The sequence below is a fragment of the Octodon degus genome, unplaced genomic scaffold (genome assembly GCF_000260255.1).
Source record: "Octodon degus isolate 3935 unplaced genomic scaffold, OctDeg1.0 scaffold00041, whole genome shotgun sequence".
NCBI lineage: Eukaryota > Metazoa > Chordata > Mammalia > Rodentia > Octodontidae > Octodon > Octodon degus.
In genome coordinates this window covers 12972574-12996069 of record NW_004524617.1, presented here as the reverse complement: position 1 = coordinate 12996069, position 23496 = coordinate 12972574, and the positions used below count along the sequence as shown (strand labels likewise).

General features: G+C 38.6%; 1 protein-coding gene across 3 annotated transcripts in view; it reads left to right on the top strand.

The window, feature by feature from the left end:
* Window positions 1-23496, top strand: part of Pdk3 (pyruvate dehydrogenase kinase 3) — a 79522-nt gene that overhangs the window by 25368 nt on the left and 30658 nt on the right. For all 3 annotated transcript variants that reach the window (XM_004631373.2, XM_023715391.1, XM_023715392.1), the window contains 4 exons: window positions 5572-5713; window positions 12176-12247; window positions 16155-16339; window positions 20424-20513. In XM_004631373.2, coding sequence (XP_004631430.2) covers window positions 5572-5713; window positions 12176-12247; window positions 16155-16339; window positions 20424-20513 — 489 coding nt within the window. The remainder of the gene's footprint in view (window positions 1-5571; window positions 5714-12175; window positions 12248-16154; window positions 16340-20423; window positions 20514-23496) is intronic.

Genomic DNA, 23496 nt, shown 5'->3' with positions numbered 1-23496 from the left:
CTTAAATTCAGGAGTGAGTTTTCCTAAATAAAGGAAATTGTTAAACTTCTCAGGCAGTAAAGTACCGTCATGGAGTATGAAGGAAAATAATCATTGTGAGTCCAAAGTTGTGTTTTTTTTTTATAGCGATTCTTCTGAAGGACATTGACAATTGTTTTATAGCTCTCCATTCACATTTTAAATTGTTCCTTTTGAAGGACTATTCAGTTAATCATTTAGCCATGGTAAATCCAAGAATTAGTTACTTAAGATTCTAAAATTTAATGTTTTCAAAAATTTTATATATACTATTTTCTGTTTTACTTACTTTATTGTGTTTCATGGAAAAATAAACTGCAAACTCACTTAGTTGACAGTGTCAACAAAAAGCATCATCATCAAAATGAACTGGATCGTTGCATTGATTTGTGGCATCTTGTTAGTAATTTTTCCATTTATTGCTTTCCTTTTGCCTCTAATGCCCCTGCTGCCACTTTCAAACTAGCTCCCACCAAGTGTTACAGCTGAAAGTTGTGGACAAAGATAGCTTTCAAGTAATTTAGAGAGGAAACTACATTGTAGGGGGGCTTGTCTTTGTTGATAGAAGAAAGCACACAGCCCTCTGCTTTAATTATAGGTACTTATTATTGGGTGACTTTATTAACTGAAGAAATACTTTTTTTCTACCTCTGGCAAATTAGTCAAAAAGAGGATTAAAGACTTGTCAGAAATAACTGGTACTATGGAAACCACATGTATAAATTCTGTTCTGTGAACTCTTGCTCAGGTAGCTAGCGAGATTCTGCTGGCCACCTCCTGGCTCCAAGACAGGGAGGGCTTCCTGTACTCAATTAAAAATCATTTATATTTTGTATCTGTACTGCCTATATCCTGATGAATGTAGAGCTGTATGGAACCTTCCTAAGCAAAGCAAATCAGTAATTTCACCCATTCCCAATTACTTGATAAAAAGGCAAAGAATAAAAAAACCAGAGAGGCTGAGGTTGTAGTTGAATGGTACCCAGTGAGTACTTTCCTTGCAAGAGGCTCTGGGTTCGATCCCCATCAATAAAAACAAACAAACAAAAAAAGAGAATTAAAGTGTCGTCACACTAGGAAGAAAACCCATACACCTACGAGTGCATTTAAGTTAATGATATTTACATTAGCTAAGACAGAATTCCCCAGACCTCCTCAGTGGCTCCCTCTTTGTCATCTTCTGAACTGACACTGAGGATCATTTTAATTGGCAAGCTTGAAGAAGAGGAAGTATGTAGAGAAATGCAAAATAGAAATAGAAAATCAAAATTAAGAAATGTGGAGAAGCCAAGGAAATAAGGGGAAAATGAAGTTAAATAACTGGACAGAATAACTGGAACTTAAAAAAAAAAACCCTGAATAACTGGAAGATATTCAGTATGCCAGAAGACTTAAAAGCAGGACCTTTTTGGTAGGACATTTATTTAAAAATCTAAAGGCTTTTTGAGGGGTAAGTTTATTACCAAAAATAAGGTTGTTAGAACCCTTTGATTTAAACTAAGTATTCAGCATTAATACCTGGGATTAAATACCTTCAATGTATATGAAGAAAGCCACAGAAAGGTTACAAAATTCAGGCATTTCATATTTATTTTTAGATTCATTAATTAACTAACCAAAAAAGACTTATCTTCCTGTTTAAGCTGATGTATAATTAAGATATCTAAGTGCAAAGAATTTGTCCATAAAACTAAATTAGAATGTAGGAGGCAAAACCTCAGTTTTTTCAGCTACTTTTTTAAAAATATGAATTTCTGAAAGCATTATCTACTCTTCCAAGAAAGCATTGAGAAACTACAAGGTAAGGCACTATAATAGGTGTTTTGGGGATCTAGAGGCAGATAAAATAAAGTTTCTTTCAAGTTTATAACAGGCTGATAACCCAAGGACACTAGAGCAAATTTCCTCTCATTTCTAAACCAGTTTCTTGAAATTGGTTCTCTCCACCTAGTGGTTGAGTTTTCCGGAGAGTGTGGAGTTGGCCACTATCAACATCAAGGACTTTTATGGTAAGCGAGCACACTTTCATCTCTTCTTAATCACATTGGATCTTCACATGAGTGTGGGGGACTGCACCGGTCACACTCCAATAACTGCGCAAGAACCAGACTGTGTGATCTTGCCTCCGTGGCCTCAGACTCTTCTAAGCCTCCTCTTCTAAGCTTTAGGAATGAATGGATTAATTCATGTTCAATGTTAAGCACATTTTGACCCTCACCATACCTCTATGGGGATGGTGCTATGCCTGACTCTTCAGTGGTTCCAGTGAGATTTAGGAGTGTAGAAAACTTTCCTGGGCTCAGGAAGCTTGTGAGTGCTTAATATTCAAACCCAAGTCTGACTACAGCACATGACTCTGCCACTACTGTCCTGTGGGATCAGTCTTTTAGCTCAGATCTGAAGCTTAAAACATTCTAACAATTGAATTCCTTTTTCTTACATTTGTTGCCCAAACTCATTTTGGTGGTAAAATTTGGTCTGAACTAATTTGAGATGATAGTCTTTATCTTAGTTTAAATGTTCATGTATATTTAATTGTACCAATATTGTACTGCATCTGTATAATATTTTGTATTATGCATGTATGGCATATGCTCCTTTTTATCTTCCTAAAACAGGCAAGCCTTTCAATTCGGGAATCATCTACCCCATGGTTTTCAGAGAAGAGGTATTGACTTACCATCTTGTTCTCACTGCTCCCGACCCTCTGCCCTTGTGCTTCCAATCTATTGCTCTGAATCAGCTGTGGGCTGGAAAATTCAGGCTTGTAACTTTTCACTACCTGAAGGGACTCATACAATTTTTTAAAATTATGAGTTCATATTGATATCCCCATGTCCAATTCAACTCCACGAGTTTTTGTGCTTCTTAGTTGCATAATTTCCTTATCTCTGTTACAGAAGAAATCATTTGTGATCCTTGTTAAAGACCCTAAGGGAAACTTTAAATATTATCTGGATGCTGCAGTGGGGTTTCACAGTAGGGGAGAGAGGTCAAGCTGAACTTTGCATACAGCAGGGACAAGTTGAGATTTGTAACTAAGGAATAGAGTGTGAGGATCAGTAGGTGGAAAATTACTAAGAGGAGTTAAGGTTGGGGTAGTTCCTGCCAGCACAGTTCAACTAAATTCTTACTGCAGGCAGGCCAGGGTGTTTAGATACCCAAGGCAAGGGGCAAGGAATTTGATCAGGTATCAAGGGAGATCCAATAGCAAGGATATTTGTGAGATTCTTGTAAAAAGTGGCCTAAGCAAGCCAAGATAGAGCCCAAGGTTGGGCCTACTTAAAACTCTATCATTCCATTCCTTTTATTTAACCTGGATGTAAAACTTTTCTCTTGGCATGTAACAATCTATATTTATATTTTAACTTAGATAAATAGGTCCTTTATCATGTAATGACATTCACTATGACAAATATCAGCATTTTAGTGTATTTAAAACCAAAATAGTCATACAGAACTTTAAAAAATTATATATATATATATATATATATATATATATATATATATATATATTACTTGACTTAACCAGAATTATACATAGAGAGTAGATGTTGCATGGTCATTTCTGGGGCATTACACCCCTTCCTCCCTTACTTGGGGTGGGTATTTGGGGATTAAAATACTCATCATAGTCAAAATCATAAGAGGAAAAAAATGAAAGAATTGTGAATTATAGATTTACCTACTGAAAGCCTTCAGTGTACTCACTTAGAATGAAGAAGATGAGGAATGGATTAAGACTATAATGCTTTATTCTAAGTTTTGTTTTTTTTTTTTAAAGAGAAGGGATCCTGAGTCTGTGGAAAGAAAGGATCTGCGAATGACTTAAAAATTGGACTCTTGTATTTCAATCTTACTTTACAGAGCAAGGAAAGGAAGAAACTAGAAGGTGACTGAAGTGCTAGAAAGTTGAGTTTCTGAATCTCTCATTTTCTGCCTTTATCATGTAAGAAAGAATAAGGACAGTTTGGAGGAGAAAAATATTGGATGAACTTTGCTGATGTTGCCCATTTCAGAACAGCTTCCAGAGAGCCTGGAGCTTCAGGAGGGCCTAGTCGACATAAGTGGGTGTCACCTAAAACAGAAGAACCAGTGTTTATTGACCTTTGTACCTGTTAACATATTTAGTCTTTATCAGCTTGAGCCCCATAAAATAGATTAATGTAGCTGAGATTCAGAGGAGTGAAGAAGTTTGCCAAAGGTTTCTCGACCCCAAATAGAGAAGTTGTGGCTGAATGCTATTTCTGTCTCCAAAGCTCATCTCTTTTTATCTTGTCCTTCACCCTCTAGCCATTATCAGTTTACAGAGAGTTAGGGGGAGGTGCAAGACCAGTTCTGAAACTATTCTGGCCACAGGGCAGGAAGACAGGAGGCTTGAGTTTCTCCCTTCGATTGCCTTTCTCCCATGCATAAATTTTATGTACAGCCAGCTCAGAGCAACCTCCAGAACCCTTGACCTTTTATTTTTAAGATTCATAAATAAAAACATAAAAATCGGGCATCATGTTGTATTTTGATGCACATATACACCATGTAATGCATGAACCAAGGCAAACACCTTCACCTTCCAAACACTTATCATTTCTTTATGGTAAAAACATTCAGAGTCCTTTCAGCTTTTTGGAAAAAGCTGATACAGTACAGATGCACCCTGGTGTTCTATGGTTAGGATTGAGCGCTCTCAAGTATACAAGGCATTGCCATTAACTGTGCTTACCCTACCATGCAGTAGCACACCAAGAACTTGCTCCTGTTCAACTGTAACTTAGAACCCTTTCATCTACCTCTCCCCATTGCCTTCTCCCTCTCCCGTCTCCCATTTTGCTCTCAATGTCTGTGAGATCCCTTGTTTTAGATTTTACGTGTGAGTGAAATTATATGGGACTTGCTTTTTGTACCTGCCTTATTTCACTTTCTTATCAATACTGTCTTTCCCTCAGACATGCCATAGTAGATCACTCTGCCGTGAAGGTATCCTGGGCCGCTTTCTCTGGAATCTCCAAGCCCTGTAGCTCAGTCAGAGCCCCTCATCTGAAGTCACAGAGTCCCCTGAGTCTGTGGCTACTCCCCACAGTGGCAGAGAAGTAGAAATAGGTTTGAAGAAAATCTTAAGAAACAGTTGGCACGCAGTAAGTGAGTGTTTGTGGAATGAATGGATCTACTGCCTCCTGGAAATCCCTGTAAACAACATTGGATTTACATGGGCTACTACTTTTGTACCTGGCAGTTTTCCTACAGTGTTTATTTGAAAACAAATGCAGATTATATCCCAGGTCACTTTTATACTACCACTGGTAATGCTAGGAATATATTTGTGTTAAGAAAAAATGCTTTCAAGATTGCCTCTTGGGATAAATGCTCTTTTTCTCTTATAATTAAATTACATTCTTAAACTCGCTATTACAAAGGATAAAAATTTAACTGGAGACCGCAGGATTATTTAATTTCCTCTTCCCAACCAGTTAATAGCTGTGTTACCATGAAAACACTTTATTTCTCCACTTGGTAGATGTGAAAATAAATCATGGAACATTTTTCATCTCTTAATAGGGAGAGATAATGCATGTGAGAAAACTTCATACATGTTTCTACGAAAGGAACTGCCTGTGCGACTGGCTAACACAATGAGAGAAGTCAATCTTCTACCTGATAACTTACTGAACCGCCCTTCGGTGGGGTTGGTTCAGAGCTGGTAAGTAAAGTGGCTTGAACTGACTCTTCTCACAATGCTCTGAACATTGGGCATCGGAACCATTGTCCACAAAAGTGCACACACATACTGCCTGCCTGGGGATGAGTCACTGAGGATAGCTTGGTTTTTCCATGCCATTCACAGTTTTTTTAAGTTACTTTAAAAAATATTTCTAAATCATAATAGATACTTTCTTGACTTCATATTTTATGTTTCTGGTTATAGAGATGGTTATCAAGTCTCAGCCTTGTTCCTTTTGTTTTCCTTTTAAAGAAGTTCCTTAAAGGCAGTATCTCTTGTAGAAAAAAACAAGTCCTTTAAAGGGGAACCTCAGATTAGAAAAATATCAGCTCCCTGCTGTGCTTCATCTACCCTACGCAAAGTGCAACATCTTAACAGAGTATAACTTAAAGTTCAACCTGTTGAAGCTCTGATGCATAAAGCAGATGCTGGTAATGGAGGAAGTTGAATTTCTGATGAAAGTTCCCACTAGGTAAGCAGGGGGAGACCGGTAAGCACTCGGATATGAGTGGGTGGTATGTTTTTAGAAAGATATTTGCATATATTTGAGAAACAGTTGCAGGTCTTCTCTATGTTGTAATAGCAAGGTTAAAGTCCTTGGAGAAAGCTGGAATAGTTGAGGAGGCCAGACACAGTGCTGTGGGAACACAACAGCAGGCAAAAAGTGCTCGCTGTGATCTTGCACTGTCCCCTGATGAGTGGGTGTAAGTGACCATACACATCACAGGGAGAGCACTTTAAGATCAGGGAGCACTGTGAACAAATATAAGGATGATGGAACTGTTAAGCAGCTTGCCTTAAAAGGGTTTGTAGAGGCCAAGTTACCGAAAGAGAATGACCCTTCTTCAATAATGTCATGATTTCTCAGGGACAGATGGATCATCCAAGAAGCACTGTATTAGATAGCCTTAGAGGTACAGTGTCCAGTCCCTCTCCTAGAAAACCAGCAGGGACTCTGTCCCTGCATTCAAAGGTCCCTGTACCTTACATTGCAGGAAAGGTCCAAGAGACAGTGGCATCATAGTCAGCTGCATTCTGCCCTGAATTCATAGCTTTTTTGAGAAGGGGCAGCAAGTACTTCTTTGCTTGAAACTTCTTTTTATTAGATTTTAAGACTTTGGTCCATGAACTTGCCTTTTCTCATTTGTGCTTTTTAAATTAGTGCATGTTAATCATACAAATTTCTGAGTTTCATTGTGGCATTGTCATACTCGTATATAACCTACCTTGATGGTATCCCTCCTCTTCCCATTCCTCTCCTTTCCTCTCCCTTCCCTCCCTTACCATCTCTCATTTCCTTAGTCTGTGTGAGACTTCTTTATTGCTCAGGGCCATTAGAGATTTTCCAGCAGAAAGTATAAATGACTGTTAAGAGCCTCTGCAATAAGGGTGGGCATGATCAGGTTCTTTGATCTGGTGGTGACATTTTCTGTTGCTTATGTGGTAGTTACTTCAGGGGCTTCAGAGTGAATTTCTGGCTCTTTAGTGTTTCACAACACCAGCCACCAGTTCTCTGATTTTCTAGACACCAGCTGGATATTCAGCAACTCAATTCAATCCTGAAGTTAGCATGGAACCTGTAGTTTAAGGCCCTAGTCTCTGAAGGTTGACCTCCATTCAGGTGGCAACCATCAAGTCCTGAGCCAGCTATGCTTTTGATTGAATGGATGTAAATTGAGTTTCCAAAGCCCTTTGGTAAGGCTTGATAGTTTTCTAGAATGGCTAATAGAACTCAGGAAAATACTTTGCTTATGTTTACAGGTTTTTGGTAAAAGACACACCTCAGGGCTAACCAGATGGCAGAAATGCTTAGGACACGTGATAGGTGATGTTTGTAGCTTTATGCCCTCTCTGAGCATAGCACCTTCTGTGACCTGGAGGCTTTCACAGTAACCTTATTCTAGGGTTGTGATAGAGCATAATCTCCAGACTCTTGTATCCCAGAAGTTGAGAATGGGGCTGAAAGTTCCAGCCCTCTAGTCACTTTGTCTTGCTGGTGACCAGCCCCACTCTGAGCTGATCTAGGGGCTCCATCCTAAATCACCTCATTACATAATGGCAGGAGTGATCAGAAGGGATTCCTCAGGAATAGCAGAAGATGCTCCTCTCACTTAGGAAGTTCTACAGTGTTATGGTTTGTGTCTAGTTGTGCCCTGAAAGCCTCATGCAGTTATGGGGTGGACTTCTAGAGTTTGTGATTAACTCATGATCCACTGGGATTATGGGTGTGAGTGCTGCTGGAATTATGGGTGTAAATGCTGCTGGGATTATGGGTGTGAGTGCTATACCAAGTCTGGGACAGATAGCCTGAATGTACGTAAGGGAGACAAACTTGCTCTCTGTTGCCATTGTTGCTGCTACTCCTCCTGTTTGCTCTTGCTGTTTTGCTGTTTTCCACCACCATGAAAGGTTGCCCTGTGCCATTTGACACTCTGTCTTGGAACCACCTGAGTATGGACTGAAACCTCCACTAACTGTGAGCTAAATAAACATTTCCTTCCATAATTTTGGGTTTTGGGTATTTTGTCCCAGCAATAAGAGAAAGTAACTGAGACATGCGGGTTTAAGAAGCTATGCCTGGGCAAGGGACAAACACTGAAGGTTTTTTTGCATCATATCACACTGGCAAAATATACAGTCAAATAAATTGCTGTGTCAACTTTTTTGATGTTTGTTTCTTTTTTTTTTTTTACTTTTATTGGTACATTTTAAATATACATAATGATCACATTCATTAGAGGAAGTTTCTGCCTGATCTGATACTTCTTGATTCTTCTTTTTCCAATCCCCTCTCCTCCCTTCAACTCCATTTACAAGACTTGTTTCCATTTTATTCCTTCTATTCTTTTTTCTTTTCCTTTCTTCCTTTCCCCATCCCTCTCCCTAGTTCTTATTTTCATTTGAATATTTTTCTTTCTTTCTTTTTTGTTAAAGGAGGAATAGTTTATTTAGCTCATGGTTTATAGAGCTTTCAGTCCATGATCAGCTTGCACCACAGAAGGACAGCACATGGCAGAAGGCAGTAGTTCATGGTGGCAGAACACAGCAAAAGCAATAAGGGAATGAGAGCGAAGAGAGCGAGAGACAAGTTCTTTCTGCCACTTTTATTTTATGCAGAATGCTGGGATTACAGTTGTACCAATCCAATCAGTGTACTGATCCAGTAATCCCACATTCTTAATCCCAGCACCCTTAATCCAAGAATTGCACATTCCAGATTCACCATTGCTAATAAAGTTCTATGACTGCATGAAGCTTGGGGCATACAACTAGACCCAACCATAACACTAGATAGCTATTCAAGAGGCTGAGGTTGGAAAATCCAAAATTCAAGGGCAGTACGGGCAAATCAAGATTTTTTTGGAACATTTTCTTCCTATTTTGGTGTTTGTTTCTTTATCATTGTTCCATAAAAATTCCAGATGTATGCATATAATTTCTTCTGTTTTTGTTTCTTAAACACTCTATTTTGAAATACTTTCCTACCTAAGAGACTGGTTGCAGCTAGGTGTGGTGGTGCATGTCTAATCTCAGCACTCTGAGAGGCTGAGGCAGGAGGACTGAAAAAGTTCTATCCTAGCTGGACAATTTAGCAAGACCCTTTTTCAAAATGAAAAATAAAACAGGACTGGTGATGTAGTGTAGTACAAAGGCCCTGGATCTGGGTTCAGTTTTTTTTTTTTGGGGGGGGGGGGAGAGAGAGAGAGAGAGAGAGAGAGAGAGAGAGAGAGAGATATTAAGTGAATACAAGACTAATAGGAAAAGATCAATAAAAAGAACTCCCATATACGCTCACTCATTAACATTTGACTGTATTAGGTTTATCATTGTCATCTGTAATTCATGTTCTCTATTTATGTGTATGTGTGTTATGTATATATGTGTTCGTATATGTGTAATGCACACACATAGCTATGTGACAGAGTTGTTGTGAAAGCTGTCATAATCAAAAAGGAGTTAGAGGGACAGGGAGATGGCTCAGTAGAATAAGCGCTTGCCTGGCAAGCGCAAGGGCCTGAGTTCAATCCTCAGTTCTGAAAAAAAAAAAGTTACTTATGTAACTACCATAAAAGTCTGCCGGAACTATAACCTTGCAGAGGCCACTACAGCCTTATACAAAAAGTATTTTTTAATAGAAATAAACTTTTTACTTTCAGAAATTGTTCAGTATTAAGCAAAACGACCTTAAACAGCCCACAGGGGTGGCAGTTGGGAGATGCCCAGAGTTCAGTGCTGGGCCACACTCCAAAAAGTATTTCAATAAGGGCATCTGCCAGGACCTGCTCAATCTCAGACGAATACCACTTTTGTTATTAAGCACTGTACATTGCCTGGCAAGTGCAAGGGCCTGAGTTCAATCCCCGGTTCTGCCAAAAAAAAAAAAAAAAATTAACCACTGTACTTATAACATTCAGGAAATTTAACATTGGTACATAATATTTTCTAATGTACTGAACTTGCTATCATTTCACTAATTGTTTTAATAATGTTTCTTTTTAAAAAAAAAGCCGTTCCCCCCTCCTGATTTAGGAATCCAGTTCAAGATCATGTATTTGCATGTTTTGGGCATTTTCTTTGTTTCTAACCTCTTGGAAGTTGCAACTGAGCTACCAACTCTTCTTACACATGATTTACTTATTTATTTTTTTATGTATTTTAGTATAGGATGTACAGGGTCTCCCTATACTGATCGGACTCAGTGATCCTCCAGTTTTCAGCCTCCCAGCTGCTGGGATTACAGGTGTGCCACCACACCCAGTCTCAGTTGCTGTCTCAGTGTGCCTTGGGGGCAGGATCGAATACCAGTTGCTGCTCTGCCTAAGGAGGTGCTTTAGTCCACTGAGCTATCTGGCTGGCACGCTTCTTACACGCCGTTAAAGGGGTAACACTGGCCCTGCTATCTGTGCAGTGTTAAAAGTGCATGTTATATGTAAGGCTGTCTCCTTGGTCATGGGGTATTCTTGCTGTTTTGATTTTCAGGCCAGGAGTCTCAAGATAGTCTTGGACTTGTCTGCATTTTTGTCTTTGTTCTTTAAAAGACTGTTCACTTTGGGAAGGACAGGAGGCTGCCTAAGCTTGCTTGCATGTGACAGGACAAAGGGAATTTCTGGGATGGGCTGACTGTGACCTCTCGGGGTATTTTGACTTAGAAGATGTTAACAGTATCTAGCCCATGACTTTACGTGCCTAGAAACTTTCTTTTTCCTGATGTAGTTCAGGCTGGCCTTGAACTCACTATGTAGCCCAGGATGGCCTCACACTTGTGGCAATCCTCCTGCCTCAGCTTGCCAGGTGCTAGAATTATGGTCATGTGCCACCACACCCAGCAGTGCCAAGAAACTTTACATAGTATACCAGGGAATGAGTGTATCAAACGTATTTTCCCAAATCTCATGTGAGTTGATGATCAAGCCATTTCCGTTCATGGCTATGTGTAACAGTCCTTTTAGTCATTTGAGTGTCCTTATTCTCTATAATAGGGTTAAGGTGATCAATTGTTGGAAATGGTAAGAATAAAAGTGTAATTTTTTCAGAATGCACTAAGCTCCAAGGTAGAAATCACACACTTCTAATCAGAATATCTGAGGCTGCACTAGGTCTAGCGGGTTCTCAGGGGATTCAGCTGTGACATTCTTCTGTGTTCTCCAGACCTTAATGTTTGTTGTAAGCATTTTTTTTTCCTTGTTCAGGTCCTTACTGAGACATGGAGAAATTCTTCTTCTAGAAGCTGTCTGAGGACATAAAATGTTTTCTTCCATTTTGTATTGATGAAATTAATTTCAGCCTGAGATGGCACCTTCTTTGTTTCTTGTTTTCAGTGTCATTCATGTGCTTCTTAAAATTTATATGTGCATTTTTGATGGTCAAACCATAAATTTAGAATATAAATTAGGATATGTTTGTAATGGCAGCAGAGACAGCTAAACCTGGCTTGCATAATTAAAAGGGCCAGCCATAGGGATGAGCTTTTAGTGTTTCAATCAGAGATTCATCAGGCTATGAAAGCCCTGCTTTTGATAGTATTGGCTTCATTTTCAGGCTTCATTACCTCTTGGTAGCAGAATAGTTGCAGCAGTTCTGAACTTCACATCCACACAGGATACTGTACAAAAGTACGGCATGTTGATTTCTTTAGAGACCTCCAGAAGGTCTGTCCTTTTACTGGCATGAATTGAGGCATATGCCCCTGTTTGTGAGCCAGCCCCTGTTTCAGAGAAATACATGCAGTGATAGGCTTAGACCTGGACTACCGAACAAATTAATAATTCATGACAAGAGAAAAAGGGACCCCCACAGGCTTTGGAGAAAATAGCTTCTCCCAAACCATTGACTTGCGTGTCAGGGTTAGATGAAACCTGAGAGAAAATTTGGCGTACTCTTGGGAAAAGGGAACAAGGAATGAATGTTGGATAGGTAACTAACAGTACTCTTATTTTTTAGGTACATGCAAAGTTTTCTTGAACTTTTAGAATATGAAAATAAAAGCCCTGAGGACCCAAAGGTTTTAGATAAGTAAGTATGCTACCACTTAACTGAAAATAAAAATGACTGGGTAAAAAAAGGTTTTAGTAATAGGAATTGATATCCGTAGGACCCGGTGAATATAATTTGGACAAAAGCTTTAGTTTCCTTAGCGAGTAAATGACTCATTGTAGTTTTTAAATTTTTGAGTTAAGAATTTACATAGTACACAAGGAATAATAATACTACCTCAAATTACTGTTTCATGACACAGTTCGTAATTAATACATTTAGTCAAGACGAACTAGATACTGACTCTAAACATTGCAGTAAATGTTCCATCTAGTGGTAGGTTTAAGAATGCAATGGCTTCCACATATGCAGAAATTATCTACCCAATCCTTTGCAATTTAAACATCTTTTCAATGGAGTATTACATTTGAGCACAGAAAAATTGTAATGCTTTTATTTAGATAAGCATAGAAGAATGTGCTTTTAATATAACAACCTGAATTCTGGTGCTGCCATTATGTACAAAGACTGCTAAATTCTCAAGCTGATGGAAAGTATTTGTTTTTCATTTTTTAACTTAGCTAAGAAACATTAACCCTAGCTGTGTGGGTTTTTTCTCCAAGAGAAATTGTTTCCTTCCCATTAATTTTCCCCCATTTCATATAGAAATGAGTGAACACACATAGCAGGCCTATTGTGCTAAGAAATTTCTAAGTATAAACCTAATCCCCATAGCTAAGGAGCAGACACCCCACATAGGTGTTCCATAAAAAGAGCAAGTGAAACAGCACAGCATGCAGACAACCTTAGGTAGTATTTAGCCCAGACCTCTGAATTCACAGATAAAGAAACTGGCTTCAGAGTTGTGAAGTGACTTTCCCAAGCTTATGACTGTTTTTAGCAGATAGAAGACATAGCAGACCCAGTTCCTTTTCCCTGGCACAATGTATTCTTTACCATGTACTGCACTGGCAGACCTGCTGGCTTGATTCATGAGTAATTAGCCAAGTTCACAAATTAACATGCAAAAGGGGAAAGGCCCTAACCTGTTTTATACTTTGCTAAGTGTTTTGTCTAATAAGTCTGTGAGGGCTGGAGAGATGGCTCAGTGAAATAAGCACTTCCCTGGCAAACGCAAGGGCCTGAGTTCAATCCCCGGTTCCACCAAAATAATAATAATAATAATAATATTAAGTCTGTGAAATGTAGAAGGAGCAAAAATTAGATTAGAGCGCCAAACAGTATTTTCCTTAATACAACCCAGTGCTATCATTGAAGGTGTTGATATGAAATGAATTGAATCCAGAAGCTTTGTTTTCTCAGAAGTCATTAGAAAAAAAAAGAAGTCATTAGGTGGTGACATTTTGTTCATCTGAAATCGTACAAATGAGGGCTAGCCTCTTTAAGTCTAAACTTGAAGATGTAGATTTGTAGAAGTACAGTATATTAAGTTTCTGCATGCTTTTCTGGAATCCTGTCCTGATTTCTGGAACAGATTCAGTCAGATGCAATGTACGGACATAAGCCTGCTCTGTGAGCAGCCATCCTTGAATCCAGCCTGTGCTAGGTCTTCGTGATAACAGCTTCCGCTTGGGGAAGTTTGGTAACTTGCCGGGTTCACCAGCCTGCAAGTGGTAGGATCTGAATAACCCCCTGCTCTTGGTGGAGTAAGGTTGGGGAGTGTCATGTGGTGGACTCTTCTGTTTAGTGAGGGGTTATATGACATTGCCAGTAGAGGACTCAACTTAGTGAAGTGAAAGTAAATGCTTCACAGTGAGCTACATTTGCAGCCCTTTTTTATTTTGGCAGGAACTCCCTAAGTCTGTGAGTTGTCCAGGCTGGCTTCAACCTGTTGATCCACCTGCCTCAGCCTCCCAGAGTGCTGGAATTATAATCATATACCACAATTGCCAGTTTTCATTTTTGTGTGAATATCATAGAGCAGTGATAGTGACACTTTTAGAGACGAGTGCCCAAAATCAACCCAAAACCCACTTACTGCAAAGTACCGGCACTGGAATTAAACCTGAATACTGAGGTCTTAGCTTAGAAAAACATCTCATATACTAACATCTTTTGTCTTAAAAGAAAGACAAATAACATGTGTGCCATAAGTTCACTTCCACTGTCATAAGGTGTACTTGCAAAAACAAAGATGGCTGTGATGTCCCTGACACTACCAGTGTATGTAGGATCGGTCATTTACAGAAGCACAGTTATGTGGCATGTGATTACTCACATCAGTAGTCTGTTGTTAGATTTTAGACAGGCTTATAGTTTCCCTGCTACTACAAAGTGTGCGCTAGACAACAGCTTTTAAAAACAACTGTCCACTTTGTCTGGTAATTTTGCTAGGATCAATCCTGGAAGTGAAATTAGTTTATTTAAGCTTTGATATGTTGTTAAGTTGCCCTTAGAAATGTGTCAGTGAAGCTTCCATACTCTACTGATACTGGATACTCTCTGGTAAATACAGAATACTATCACATTTATGTTTTAATGGTCCTTTTTTATGAGGATGAAGTTACTGATATTTGTGTTTCTGGTCTTTGGTAAATTTTCCACTGATACCCTTTACCTATTTTTATGATAGGGTACTTCTCTTTTCCTTTATTAAGTGTAATAACTTTTGCAATGTATTTTTCCAGTCTCCCTGGTTTTTGTGTATAGTGTGCATTCCTGTAGAATACCTGAAATTCTAGTTTCATGCCATTTGTTTCTTCATATCATTTGTTTCTGCCTTTTGAATTAAGCTAAGAACAGTCTTCCTTACCCAGTTATACTCTTACCCACTTGATTTTTGTTTATCATCCTATGATCTCACCCTGCTTTTTAGGGTTTTTTTTTTGTATTTTTTAGGGAAGGGTCTATAGGGTGTTCAGGGTCTCCGCCTGTTTACAGCCTCCCAAGAGCTAGGATTATAGGCGCACGCCACCACACCCAGTCTTAATGGCTGTCTTGTGTGCCCTGGTGACAGGGCCAGCATAGCAGGCCCGGGGATTGAACCCACTGAGCTATTTGGCCTGCTCTGCACCCTACTTTTTAAATCTACTTTTTTGACTGAAGACCTGAAATTGGGATGTGACTTTAAATGTGCACCTGCTGTCCCAAGCAATCAGATTATTTTCCTACTGATTTGCAGTTTCACCTACTTAGTATGCTAAAATTTTTATACTCATGTTCACCGTTGAGCCACACAATTTTTTGGTTCTATTGATTGATTTATCCTTCTAGTCTTAGTTTTGATTTTTAATATATTTTTTCTATATATCTTCACAATATTATGCCAGAATACTTGAGTAAGCTCATTTATTTGTTTTATGAGACTGGGTCTCCCTTTGTTTCCAAAGCTGGTCTTGAACTCCTGGGATCAATCGATCTTCCCACCTCCTGAGGTGCTAGGGCTCTAGGCATGTACCACTGTGCCTGCTAAATAAATTTATTTCATTGTCTTTCTTTTATCTACATTTTATCACTACATTTTATTACTATATGAAGTTGACTTCAAAAAGGTCCTTAAAAAGTTTGACATTCTTCATTTATTCATGGGAGCTGCTGCTTTGAGACTTCATAAATAAATCCTTAGGGTTTTTTGGAGCGAGGGACTCTCATTATGTTGTCAGAAGAAATGCTGATATATTCTTCAACAAGCATTTATCGACCCTGTGATATGTAATCATCCCAAAAGTCAGTAGATTCCTACATAGTGAGTACTTTTTCTTTACTAGGACCTTTTACTTTCTACATGTTTGAAAGACAAATTTCTATAGAAAGTTTTAAGCCAAAATATGGGTAATATTTTACTTTCTTATGAGTACTTCCTTTTAGCACATAATGAAAATCTACACAAATCTGAGCAGATAGCTGGCCTGGGAACGAACTGGGAAGTGGGAGCACCAGCCTGTAAGACACAACACTTATCATGTTTTGTTTCCTTCCTATGCAGCTTTCTGCAAGTTCTGATTAAAGTTAGAAATAGACACAACGATGTGGTTCCTACAATGGCACAAGGAGTGATTGAATACAAGGAGAAGTTTGGATTTGACCCCTTAATTAGCAGTAACATTCAGTATTTTCTGGATCGATTTTACACCAATCGCATCTCTTTTCGAATGCTTATTAACCAGCATAGTAAGTTGGCTTTTGTTGTTCCAGTTTTGAAAAGGTAACCAAAGTGATTTCCTACAAGTTTTTCTCTTGCTTTCCTGTTACTTCACTGAGTTACATATTTTTTTTTTGAGCTACATATTTTTGCTGCAGAATTTTTTTAAAAATATATTTGGTTGTTGCAGGGTCTCACTACACAGCATAGACTTGTGGTGATCCTCCTGCTTTCAGCCTCCCCAGTGCTGGGATTAAAGGCATGCACCACTATGCCCAGACTCTGGCTGGCTTAACACCCTGGGGATGGGGCTAACATGGCATGTGGTGCTGGGGACCGAACCCCAGTCCCTGCGCTTGCCTAAGCAGGTGTTTCAGTCCACTGAGCTATCTCGCCGGCCCCAGAAATTTTATTTCTGTGTTAATCTTTGTATTTTGCTGCATTGCTAAATTTGGTTATTAATTCTACATTGTTGGTGGAGATACAAAGTAGTACAACCCCTATGGAAATCTCTATAGAGAGTCCCCAGAAAGCTAAAACTAGAAATTCTATTTGACCCAGCTATTCCCCTTCTAGGTATTTTCCCAAAAGAGTTAAAGACATCATATCATAGTGATACATGCATAGCCATGTTTATAGCAGCACAATTCATAATAGCTGAATCTTGGAAGCAACATATATGTCTATTAACAGATGAATGGATAAGAAAAGGTAATATATGTACACAATGGAGTGATCCTCTTCCACAAAGAGGGATAAACTTGAATCACTTGTAGGCAGATGGATGCACTTTGAGACCATGTTAAATGAAATAAATCAGCCACACAGGCTTACATGTCACATGGTTGCTCCTATATGAGAAACCCAAAATACAAATAAAATAAAAGATAATAGGAAATAGATGTTTCTCAAATAGATAGGAATGAGAGCAAGAGCTAGTGGGAGGTGGGAGAAGGTGAGGGAAAGGAGATTAAGTAAAGAATGAAAGTGCATTGTGTGCGTGTGCCAGCTCCACATAAGGGTTGTAAACATTATATACTGCCAACATGAGCTCATACAACTAAAACACTGGCAACATTTTTTATTTCTATTTCAGTTTTTCCTAAGTGAATCTTGTGTACAAAAAAGCTATTTATTAGTATTTTTTGTTAAACAAGCTCCTTGAAAGGCATTTATGAAGCTCGTATTAGAGACAAGCCCGTCTAAGCCTCTGCCATTACATTCTTGGTGGGCATGAGGGACCAGCCTTAATGACAACTGGGTGTCCATCTCTGAGTATCTTCATGCGCTCTACTCTTTAGCCAGCATTTTATATATTTTCCTTTTTAGTTTTGAAACCATCAATCCTGGAAATACAGAACTGGTATGTTTACAAATAAGCAGTCAATCCTTCAATGATGAGTGAAATCCAACTAAATGAGATGATCAGTTCATAACCCCTCACTGAGAGTTTTAATCTGTTCTCTAGAGTGATAAACACATACTTAAAAAACCCTAAAGTTTCATCAAAGAAAACTTTTGGCTCATGCTCAGTGTTCTCTGGTTTCATAATTCTTAAGAAAAGGCATTCACATATCTATAGCCTAATTCTTCATCCTTATTGAATGAGACAGTGGACAGAACACCTTTATTTTACTAATTTATTTAGATGAAATAATGCTGTACAACTGTTAAGCATGGCTTTATTTTATTTTAATTTTTTAGTGCAAACTATTATTCTGTTTACTCAAATTATAACTTTAGTCTCTTCTCCCACATGATTTCAAGAATGCAAGTCTTTTAATTTTTTTTTTTTTTTGGCAGAACCGAGGATTGAACTCAGGCCCTTGCGCTTGCCAGGGAAGCACTTATTCCACTGAGCCAACTCCCCAGCCCTGTTTTTTTTTTTCATAATTTTATTGATAAACAGATAGCAATGAGACAGTTTCAAATCAAATTGGTAGGACAGTTTCAGTAACCAACACACTGCATATATTCTTCTTAGTGGTTAATTGCTGTACAAGATGCGGACCTGAGATCCTATTTACAAACACCATTAGAACAAATCATTCTATTCATTAAGAGAATGTAACTATATCTCTATCCCAACCACTTTGAATACACAGATACAAAATGGACATTCATCTGTATACCCCTTTTTTTTCTAAGTTCCGTTATTTGAATATTATAGGTGTGTAAACTCAGCAAAATATTCTAAAAGAGTCCAGTAGCCCATAATAGCATTGGGTCTTCTGTTAGCCCTGAATTTTTGTTGGAAAATTTTTATCCTGCTTTGTATCTCTACAAAATTCTAGTAATATTTTATGTATTTTCTTGATTCAATCAAATTTATACTAAATATATATAAGGTATTTATCTCTTCTAGTATAGTAGACTTTTTTCAAAAATTTAAATACGTGTATTCATTTTTAACTGACACATAGTAATTTTACATGCTTATGGGCACAGTGTGACAACATAATATGTGGATAACATATTTACCAATCAGATCAGGGTAATTAGAATATCTATGATCTCAGATATATACCATTTATTTTTGTATTGGAAAGTTTACTATTTTGAAATAAACACACAAGTATTGTCTACTATAGTTATCCCACTGCTCTATAGACTATGACAAGTTAGGGCTGGCGAGATAGCTCAGTGGACTAAGTGCTTGCTTAGGCAAGTGCAAGGGCTGGGGTTCGATCCCTGGTATCCCATGCTGCACCAGCCCCATCCCAGGGCCTATTGAGCCCATGACTCAGTCCGGTGGGGGTGATGTATGCCTATAAACCCAGTGCTGGAGAGAATGAAAACATAAGGATCACCATGAGTCTGAGCTATGTACTGAGACCCTGTACCAAATACAATAAAAAATAAAGACTAATGAATATGACAGACTATTTCTTCTATCTAACTGTACCCTTGTGAAAGTTACCATTCATTGATCTATTCTTTTTTTTTTGTTTGGTGGTACCAGGGATTGAACTCAGGACCTTGTGTTTTCCAAGCAAGCACTTACTTATTCCAATGAGCTATCTCCCCAGCCCAACTATTAAGCATGGCTTTATTTTATTTATTTATTTATATTTAGCATGGCTTTATTTTAAATGCATATCTTTTAAGCACAAATATATGACAATTTACATTAGAAATATCTGAAATATTGTTTGACGGAAGTATAACTGCAATTTTTTTTAGCTGTAAATATGTACATATACCAGATGTGAACATGTTTTTAGAGCATCAGTTAGTTATGCAGCTCTGATTTTCTTCCCCTTAATCATTAGAACTTTAAGCACTGGCTTGCAACCCATACTTAGTATTATTCATAATTTAAATTCCATTAGTCATTTTTGTGGAGTCCAATTTATTCCCAGTTTTTGCTTGATTTAAAAATAAGTACACAGGCCTATAATCCCAGCACTTGGAAGGCTGGAGCAGGACGATTGCCGTGAGTTTGAGGCCAGCCTACACTGCACAGTGAGACCCTGTCTGAAAAAAAAAAGAAAAAAAGGAGAGGAGGGCTTGAGGTGTAAGTCAGTGGTAGAGTACTGGCCTAGCATGTGTGAAGTCTTGGGTTTGAACCCTAGTACTACCAAAAAATAAGCAAACCTATAAAAATTTGTATGGCGAGTCCTTTTTTCTCCAGCTCTGCTTTTGGCTTTGCTTTAGAAATGAAATTTTGCAAATCTTGTGTATGGAGAAATTATCTAAATGTTCTTTTAAGATACTTGAAAAATATTGTTTGTGTATACAGCATGGAAAACAATCTCTACAACAGAGGCATTTGAAATGCTACCAGCGATGGCACTTGCAGGCCTGTCCAAGTGATATGGACTGTGTGTTCTGAATATTTAACAAATATCAGAACAAATGTCTGGAGCAGTCCTGAGAAAGTATGTAAACTTGGCTAAGAATAGAAGTGAGCTTCTTCTGTCACACTGGCTGGAGGAGAAAAGCTTAGGGCCCTGCACATGTCACTGCTTTAGGATCTGCTGACTATGACAGGCCTCAAAGCACATCCTTTTTCCTTCTTTGGCTGGTAGAGTTGCACATATTCCTACAATTCCCTGTTTGCCTACCCCAGCCTGCTGTATTTTAATCCTACTCTTTCTCTTTCGTGTTTAGCACTTCTGTTTGGTGATGACACTAATCCTGCGCATCCGAAACATATAGGAAGTATTGATCCAACCTGTGATGTGGCTGATGTGGTGAAAGGTGAGGAGTCCAGGGCAGTGTTATTGATTGCAACTCAAATGGCATTGTGGTTTCTTGGAGGCAACTTGGCTGTAGAGTTCTGTTGTCTGCTGATTCAGCAGGCTATGTGAGGCCAAGCTGTTTAAATCAAATATGAAATGTATTTTCTAGACAGTTCAGGTAAAGATGTAATTTGTAATGGTCCAGGGTTGGGGAGATAGCTTGGTGGTCTAAACCTGTAATCTGAGCACTGGGGAGGCTGACACAGGAGGATCACTAGAGTACCTTTATCAAATAAGTAAATAAATAAATAAAGAGTACAAACAAAAGCAAATAGCAAAAACAAAGACAGAAACAGTAGCATACAATCATACATATGGTACAGATTTTCAAAACAAGAACAGCATCCACAGCATGCAGTGCTGGCCTGGCCTCCCAGGCATACTGAGACTGTGACTGAGACTGGGCGTGGTGGAACGTACCTGTAATCCCAGCGCTTGGGAGACTGAAAACAGGAGGATCACTATGAGTCCGAGCTGTAAAGTGAGACCCTGTAGACCCTGTACTAAATATATAAAAAAGAAAAATAAGAATAGCAAATTAACAATGTTTGTTATATTACATATTTTTACTGTGAAATCTGTTGCTCATATTAACAGATACAGGTATGCAAGGTTGGACAAATAATTGAACATTGACACTTTCAATAAACCTTAATTTTTCTTCTTGTCCTTTTTACTTTTTATTTTTTAATTTATTTTAAAGAGAGTATAATCATAATTGATAAGACATTAGAGACGGTACACATTTAGAGGAACAAGATGAGAGGTATTCAACTGTGGCTTTTGTATTGCACGTTGTTGTCCTTGATGTCGTTGTTCAGATTGCAAATATTAGCATATAGTTAGTCAAAGTAAAATTTTTAAACATTAACTGCTACTTTCAAAAAACTGATGGAAATTAGTGGTACAATCATCTCAGCTATCCTATATAAATACTTGCATGATTTTCCCCCTTCCTTTTTACCCTGTTATTTCTCCTTTCCCTCATCTTCACTGTTTATTCTTTATGTTCAAAAAAATTTTTTTTTAATTTGTAATGCTTCAGATTTGAGTTTCTATTTCGTCGACCAGGGCTATGCTTGTAGCTCTATCTCAAACAAGAAACATTTAAGTGACTCTTAGGTTTTACTTTTTTTCAGCTTTTTTTTTTTTTTTTTTTTTTTTTTTTGTCTTTCTGAGACAGAGCCTCGCTTTGCAGTTCAGGCTGGCCTTGAACTCACTTTGTAGCCCAGGTTGGCCCTGAACTCACAGCAGTGCTCCTGCTTCATCCTCCTGAGTGCTGGTATTACAGCTGTGCACCACTACACCCGGCATTCCTCAACCCAGGGATAAGGACACAGGCCTGTTGGTTTTAGCTCAACCTGATTGCCAGACTGCTTCTGTTTAACCAGAAAACATGTGCCCTGCCTGGAAAGCATAAGGTCCCAAATTTCAATCCCCAGTACTAAAAAAGAGAAAAGAAAACTTGTATCCACATTATCGCAGCTACAGAGTCAATAGGCCCACCTTGTATTTTGCATCTCTACCTTCTCTTTTGAATTCAACTTGTGTAACTCACGTAGTACCTAGTATAGTGCCTGTGCAGATAATCTATAAATATTCCTTGGTTTGATACATTTTAAACCTTTTGATAATTTACATTTGGGGGGTGGTGAGACAGGATCTCACTATGTAGTTCAGGGTGGCCTTTAACTCACTATGTAGCCCGGGCTCATCTCAAACTCATGGTGATCCTCTTGTGTCAGCCTCCTGAGTGCTGGGTTTATAGGCGTGTACCACCATGCCCAGTGCTAACTTACTTTAAAAAATCTTTATGTAGACATAATTCTCATACCATGTAGCTCACCAATTGAACATGCACACACAGCTCAGCTGTTGTTAGCATAGTCACAGAGTTGTGCAGGCATCACCACAATCCAATTTTAGAACATTTTCTTCTCCCCCAAAAGGAGCCCTGTCCCTATTAGCAGTCACTTCCTACTACCCCAGTCCCTAGCCCTAGGCAACCACTAACCTGTCTCTGAAAATACTCCCCTACAGTAGACATTTCCTATAAATACAGTCATATAGTACACAGTCTTCAGTGACCGACTTCTTTCACTTAGCATGTTGTTTTCAAGTGCCATCTGTTTGGTAGCATTTATCAGTACTACATTCCTTCTTTTTAATTGGAAGACATCCCATGCTACGTATGACCATACTGTTTATTCATCGGCAAATGGGCATGAGGGCTAACTAGGTGACTTTGAATATGTTTCGGAATATCTTTGGGCTTCATTTTTTTCAACTGTAAAATGGTACTTTCAGGATTTTATGAGAATTGAAAATTTAAATACTACACATCTGATATTAAGGAAGCTAATGTTTGGTGTGACGTTGGTGTGGTTTTGTTTTTTTCAGAAGAGTTCTAGCTTTGAGAGAATATTTTAAATATTTATACATGATAGGAAATGATGTGGGATTTGCTTCAAAATTATACAGACAGGGCTGGCCAAATAGCTCAGCAGATTAAAGTGCCTGCAAGCAGGTGTAGGGACCAGGGGTTCGATCCCAGGGCCTGCTGAGCTGGCCCTATGCCTGGGGCGACCTGAGATGGTGATTGAGACTGGGAGTGGTGGCACGCGCCTGTAATCCCAGCACTTGGGAGACTGTAAACAGGAAAATCACTATGAGTCCTATCTAGTAATGAGACCCTGAACATCCTGTAGACCCTTCCCTAAAATACAGAAAAAAAATATATACAGAGAACAGAATGGAAAAGATTGGGCATATGTTAAAAATTGTTAAGGTTGTTGGTAAGTGCATGGGGTTTCTTTATCCTGTTCTCTATACTTTTTTATATGTTTGAAATTCTTCATGGTCAGGTTTTGACCATGAAGACAGGGCTGGGGAGATAGCTTAGTAGAATAAGTGCTTGCCTGGCAAGCGCAAGGTCCTGAGTT